This window comes from Mastomys coucha, chromosome X (assembly GCF_008632895.1).
Source record: "Mastomys coucha isolate ucsf_1 chromosome X, UCSF_Mcou_1, whole genome shotgun sequence".
NCBI classification, from domain to species: Eukaryota; Metazoa; Chordata; class Mammalia; order Rodentia; family Muridae; genus Mastomys; species Mastomys coucha.
Genome location: NC_045030.1, coordinates 128,352,005 through 128,358,905, shown reverse-complemented (window position 1 = coordinate 128,358,905; position 6,901 = coordinate 128,352,005). Strand labels below are relative to the sequence as shown.

The window sequence follows — 6,901 nt, the reverse complement described above, 5'->3', positions numbered from 1 at the left end:
CACCACCACCACCACCACCACCACCACAACCACAACCACGCAAGGTGAGAAAGGACTAAGAAGGATGTGGGGTATTCCAAAAGACACATTGTCTGAATGGCTTTCTCTTTCAGGAAACCTGTAATGAATCTGAACACATAAAAAATCTAGTTCTACGATTTCTGAAAGAGTAAGTGCCGCTTGGACTACAAGAAATGTGGGGGAAGCTGAGCCAAAGTGGACTACCTTATTGCCCATTGCTGATTTCAGGTCTCTTAGGCTTCAGTCCACAGAGATAACCTCTTTTACATTTTCTGCTCCTTACTCCTCCTAGATACTACTTGTTTTATGACAGTGGAGATCGATTTCGTCTTCTCGATGCTTACCATGACCAGGCCTGCTTCTCCCTGTCGGTTCCTTTCAATGTCAATGACCCAGACCTGTGAGTATCACAACTCAAACTCTGTTCTGGTGCAGTGGGCCTCCCCTTAGAAAGTGCCTGTATTGGATAAAGCATGGTGTTCTCTTCCTCTTTTCTCCAAGGAACAACTTGGAAGAGTACTTCAAATATAACAGAAATATAAAGAAGCATCAAGACTCATGTAAGTGTGATGCAGAGGCTTGGGCAGGGTAAGGGAATGTAGGGGACAGTTTTCAGTGTCAGTGGCTAGGTTGTATCATGCTTGTGATCTTTGCTTCTTCACTCTTCTATAGACAAGCGAATGCAGTTGCTGAAGCACACAAAGCATGACATCGTGAACTCTCTTAGCTTGTTACCCAAAACTCAGCATGATCTTTGCTCTTTCTTGGTGGATTTGTGTTTCCAGACGGTAAGTGCCTGGTTCTTCTGTAGGTCATACCCAGAAATCTGGAGGTATGTAGAATCCTAAGCTCATGGCTCTTACCATCTTCCCTTTCAGGAAATGATGGTTTGTTTTTCTGTGAATGGACTGTTCAAGGAAGGTGGGTATCTGTAGAATTCCCTTTCTCTATCCCCTTGTGCTTCCTCCACTAGATGGGTACCTCTGAGCAGTCGTCTAGCTTCTCTCATTCTGTACCTTTGCTCCTGTCCTCCTCCATGTTCTACTGCCCACAAACCATCCTAATCTGATTTTGTTCTTGCCTTTTTATGGAATTGCTCACAGGTAAGGGACCCAGACGATGGAGTTTGTTGCTTCTCATTCCAGCTTCATACTCTGTAGCTTTGGGCCAGTTTAATAACATCTCTGGTTCTCTATTTGTAAAATGTGACTAATTCAACTTATCCATGTGACATATGTGAAAAAGACCAATCAAAAACTGGAAGTGATGTATCCTAAGCTTCAAAATGTTGTAAGAGACACATCACATGGGAGTAAATTACCTTCTCCATTCATGCCATATTCTTCACACTCCAGGCCAATAACTGACTGGTTCTGACCCCTTCAGCATAAAACCCTTGATTGAGAATACTATTTGAGTATGTAAATAAGGTGCTATTCTAAGAAAACATTGTTTCTTGTCCTTGAAGTGGAAGGAAAATGCCAAGGCTGCATCCGTGCCTTCACGAGGATCTTCATTGCTATCCTTAGCAGCGATTCAAGGTCTGTGTTGTGTTGCTTCTGGAAGTTCCTGCACATCCCCAAAGCCAACAGTGTGACAATATGATAATCTGGTTCTCTGGGTAGTTTCAATATTCTATAAGGCCAACAGATAGATCCAACAATTAAGCTTTGTGTTTTGGAGTGTGGACTTTGGGATCAGGATACTAGGTTCTTTCCTTATAGGATATTTACATTTGTGTCATTGGCCAAGACATGGGACTTATCTCTGATTCAGGGTCTTCCTTTGCTGTGCAGGGTAAATACATTGGGGTAAAATTCAAAACTCTAGTCAAGTTGGTCTTTAAAAGTTGAACTTTATATGGGATGGGTAGAGAGAGCCAAACAAGGATGCTGGGAGCCAGGCACAGATGGAGTGTGGAAACAATCTGGTTAGTGATTGGCACTTAGTATGGGATTGCCATTGATAATGTAAGCTTACCATTTCTTTACTTGTCTTAGTGTCCATTCTTCTTTCAGAATTTGTATCATGAATGATGAGTTGATTGTGAGGAATGCCAGTCCCAAAGAGATACAAAAGGCCTTCACTTCATTGCCTGCACCCGACACTTCATTCAAGCCTTTACTCTCTGAAGAACAGCAGGAAATGGTGAAGTCTTTCTCCATGCAATCTGGAATGAAACTTGACTGGTCTCAGAAGTGAGTATGGGGTTTGCACAAAAATGGGTGGTGTGAGAGATCAAGCAAATAATGGTACTTTTCAGGCAATCCAAAAAAATAACTATATTTTACTTCCCCCACAAAGTGAATTTAGGAATGTATATCCTAATCTATACTGATATTTCAAAAGGATTTTGAAATACCACAACATCCATGTGGCATATCTTGTATATGGAAAATCATAAGGAATACACTAAGAAACAATTAGAAGTGAAAAACAAATTCAAAATGTTTTTAGGCTATAAGATTAATAATGCAATAATTATTTGCATTTCTGTGTATTAATATTAAATATACCAAAACTTCATTAAGAAAACAGTTCCATTTATAGAAGCATAAAGAGGAACAAGTACTAAAAAACTATAAGGGGGGAGCAGGGGAGTATAACAGATGAACAAAGTCTTCCCACCAGTATCTACTCATATCAACATGCTAAACAGTATTCCTGCACCATCTGACCAGGAGAAGAATTTGGAATATCAGGTGGAAAACCACCATGTCTGCATCATATAAGACAGGAAATAAAGAGCCCATGTGTCTTCATTACTGTTCTATTGCTATAAGGAGATATCATGACCAAGGCGACTCTTAGAAAACATCTAATTGGGGTTTTGCTTACAATTTTAGAAGATTATTCCATGATGATCATCATGGCAGAAAGCAGACAGGCATGGGGCTGGTGCAGTGGCCGAGAGCTTTATATCCTGATCTGTGGGTTACAGAGAGAGACTTTTGAAGCTCACTCCCAGTGATATACCTCCTCTAAAATGGCCACACCTCCTAACCCTTCTCAAACAGTTCCACTCCCAGGGTGACTAAACATCATAATATATGAGTGTATGGAAGCCATTTTCACTCAAACTACCATACCATGTTATGAACTACTTCTCACTTGAGATAAAGTCCAGAACTGAGATTTGAAAACCAATACCAGGCACTCCTCAGTAAAAGTGAGTGTTTCTTAGAGCCCCCACACCCCTTAACACCATGCAAATATCTCATGACTGAACAATGGGAACTGTATTAGTACAGGAGTAAAAATGACAACTACTGTTACCCCTCCTCCATTGTGCAGTAATCAGCATAGGACAACTTCTAGATAGAAAAAAATTAATACTTGTTTCAAGTAAGCTCAATGATCATAAAGTCAAATATTTCAATACTCCTAAGAGAAACTTGACAAATGTTTGGGTTTTGATCATGTTTTGCATGTTTGCTAAGTACCTTCAGTACAATTTAAAATATGGCAGATGGCATAAATTTGAGGATAAAGCATTCAGAACAGTTAGTAAGCATGAAAAATAGAGCTGGGGGAAAAGGGAAGAATGGAGAGAGTTATGGGAACTTTGAGAGTATTAAACAGCAGATATTTGAGTTCTTGGTGTTCAGGAAGGCATTTTTCTCAACTTACAAAGGAGTAGAAAGCTTATAAATAATAATGGAAAACTTCCTAAGCCTAGAGGGAAGATAGGAATATACAGACACATGAAGATTAGGGGTCACTATCCTAGTTTGTTTTCTTACTGTTGTGATAAATGTCATTGCCAAAAGCACTTTAGGAAGGAACTGGCTTGTTTGGCTTCCACATTACAGTCACTCATCATGAAAATACAAAGCAGTAACATGAAGGCAGGGACTCAATCAGAGACCATAGAGAAATGCTGCTCATTGTTTTGCTTCCTGCTTAGCCTGCCTTCTTGTATAACCCTGGCCCACCCATACAGGGATGGGATAGCCCTTGCTACATCTATTAAAATCAAGAAAATGTCACGTAAACATACCTGTAGGCCAATCTTACATAAGCAGTTCCCAAATTGGGGTTTCTTTTTCTAAGGTGTGTCTACTTCACAAGTAAGATTAATGATCATAATCACTGAATTTAACTGAACAATTCTACCCTGAGATAACTTACAATGAAGCTGTTGCAGCTATACTATAGATTCTTGTGAACTAGACACACTTTGGAAGAAGAAACCCCAGCTATGGAACTGATGACAGACCAAAGTAGTGATACTCCCAAAGTCCAACTTGGTAACTGTTTTATTAACATTACTTAAACAGGAACATAAATGAAGAACTGGTTACTCACAGCATAAATGACTCAAAGACAGTGGCATGGCCAAAACCCACACCAGCATAGATGACAGTTCACAAAAGCAGGAAACCTAGAGTGCACTCCACAATCTGTAAGCAGCTCAAGAGGCTGAAAAGCATCCTTTGTTACACTGAGCTTCTAGACAGCTTAGCTCATCTCTGCTTTTTCCAAACTACTTGGCTAGTCTGAGTGACTTTTAGGCAGCTCAGCTTGTCTGGGAGTGCCTTTTAGCAGTCCTTACTGCTCATATAGGCTTGCTCCTCCACTCACTCCCTCCTCACCCTTCTAGCATCCCCCTACACTGGGTCATCAAGCCTCCCTCCCCTCACATTGATGTCTGATAAGGCCATCCTCTGCTACATATGTACCTGGAGTCCTGGCTCCCTCCATGTATACTCTTGTTGATGGTTTAGTCTCTAGGAGCTCTGGGTGGTCCAGTTAGTTGATATTGTTCTTCTTATGGGATTACAATCCCCTTCATCTCCTTTAGTCCTTCCCCTAGCTTTTCCATTGGGGTCCCTGGGCTCAGTCCTGTGATTGGCTGTAAGTATCTTCATCTGTTTTGGTCAGGTGCTGGTAGAACCTGTCACAGAATAGCTATACCAGGCTCCTGTCATCAAAACACTTCTTGGCATCAGCAATAGTGTTGGGGTTTGGTGCCTATAGGTGGAATGAATCCCTAGGTAGGGCAGTCTCCAAATGGCCTTTCCTTCAGTCTCTGCTCCACTTTTTGTCCCTGTATTTCCTTTAGACAGGAACAGTTCTGGGTTAAACATTTTGAGATGGGTGGATGGCCCCATCCCTCAACTGGGGGCCATGTCTATCTACTTGGAGGTGGTCTTTTCAGGTCCTATAGCCCCTTTGTGGGGTATTTCTGCTAAAGTCATTGCCATTGGCTCCTGGGAGCCTCTCACTTCCCTGGAGTCTGGGACTTTTAGTGGTTACCCGAGTTCCCCATCCCCCTCTGCTACCTGTTTCTATTCAATTTCCTGATCCTCTGTACTTCTCTCCTATCCCTTCCAATACCTCTTCCTGCCCCCCTTTTCTTCTCTCCCCCTCCTATTTCCCTCCCTGGTCCCTCCCTCCCTCTAGCTCCTGTGATTATTTTGTTCCCTGTTCTATGTAGGATTGAATATTTCTTATTTTGGGAACTTCCTGTTCTATCCCAAAGCAAATTTTTACTGGGATTGGGTTATTTCCTTGATGTTCAGGCTTTTGGTTTTTTGTTTTTGTTGTTTTAGTATATTTTTTATAGTAATCCACTGTCAGCTATATAGCTGACCCATATTTTCTTTTTTTTAGGCTGCCTCTTCACTCAATTGGGTTTCCTTCCTCTACAGAAACTTTTAATCTTATAAAGTTCCATTTGTTAGTTGTTGGTTTTGCTACTTGGAGTCACATTCAGAAAATTCTTACTCATACCTGTATCCTATAGTGTGCTCAGGTTTTTTCCCCTGGAAGTTTGAGGATTTCAGGTTATATGATGAAGTCCTTCATCCATTTGGAGTTGCTTTTTGGGCAGAGTGAGAGAAGAATATGGTTTCATTCTTCTGTAAGTGGACATCTAGTTTTTTTTCCTGGATTTTAGCCATTTGTTGAAGAAAACTTTCTTTTCTCAGTCTGTAGTTTACTTTTGGCAAACATCGGATGTCTGTAGTTGCATGGAGTTAGATCTGAGCCTATTCTATTCTATTGATCCATTTATCTTCATGTCTATCTTTGTGCTAATCCCCTGATATTTTTTATTACTGGTTTTCTTTTTTTACTATAACTTGAAGTCAAGTGTGGTAATGCCTCCAGCAGTATTCTTATTGCTCAGAATTGCTTTCACTCTACAGGAGCTTTTGTATTTTCATGTAAATTTCGGATTGCTTTTCTTGTTTCTGTGAAGAATTGTGTTGCAAGTTTTATTGGGATTGTATTGAATTGATAGATCATCCTGTAGAATACATATTTCACAATAATCTTTTCTCTGATTCATAAATATGGGTCTTTCCACCTTCTAGGATCTTCCACTATTTTTCTACAGTGATCTTAAGTGTTCATTTTTCATGTATTTTACTTCCTTGGTTAGGTTCATTCCAAGTCATTTTTCAGTCTGTTGCTAATGGAATTATTCCCATAATTTCTTTTTCAGTCTGTCATTGGTATGCTAGAAAGCTAAGTATTTTGTAAGAATACTGGGTTGGTATCTTGCCTCTTTCCTGAAAGCATTTGTTGATTCTAAGAATTCTTCATGATTGAATCATTAGTGTGTTCCCTTATGTATAGAATCATACCATAGCTGGTCTCTCTGGGCTGGTGTCCTGAGCAGACCTTGGGTGCAAGCTCTGCAGCCAATCCCACAACATCCAGAGGAAGCTCCACTCCCAGGTGCTCTGACACCCTCAGGATCAGAGGTCAGGAGGACAAAACATCTGTCCCCACACCGGAAGTAACTAGGACCAGCCAGACCAAGCACATAGGAACTCTGCCAGCCCAGTGGCTCAGGTTCCTTCCAGTCTGTCTGGGGTAGTGTCCTGAGCAGACCTTTGGCACAAGCTCTGCAGCCAGTCCCACAACACCC

The 6,901-nt window shown here is 41.0% G+C and overlaps 1 protein-coding gene across 1 annotated transcript in view; it reads left to right on the top strand.

The window, feature by feature from the left end:
• Positions 1–6,901, top strand: part of Nxf5 (nuclear RNA export factor 5) — a 19,102-nt gene that overhangs the window by 10,813 nt on the left and 1,388 nt on the right. Inside the window, exons 12-19 of the mRNA XM_031376223.1 lie at positions 2–44; positions 114–169; positions 314–421; positions 523–581; positions 694–809; positions 900–942; positions 1,490–1,562; positions 2,040–2,219. Of these exons, the coding sequence (XP_031232083.1) occupies positions 2–44; positions 114–169; positions 314–421; positions 523–581; positions 694–809; positions 900–942; positions 1,490–1,562; positions 2,040–2,219 (678 nt within the window). The remainder of the gene's footprint in view (position 1; positions 45–113; positions 170–313; positions 422–522; positions 582–693; positions 810–899; positions 943–1,489; positions 1,563–2,039; positions 2,220–6,901) is intronic.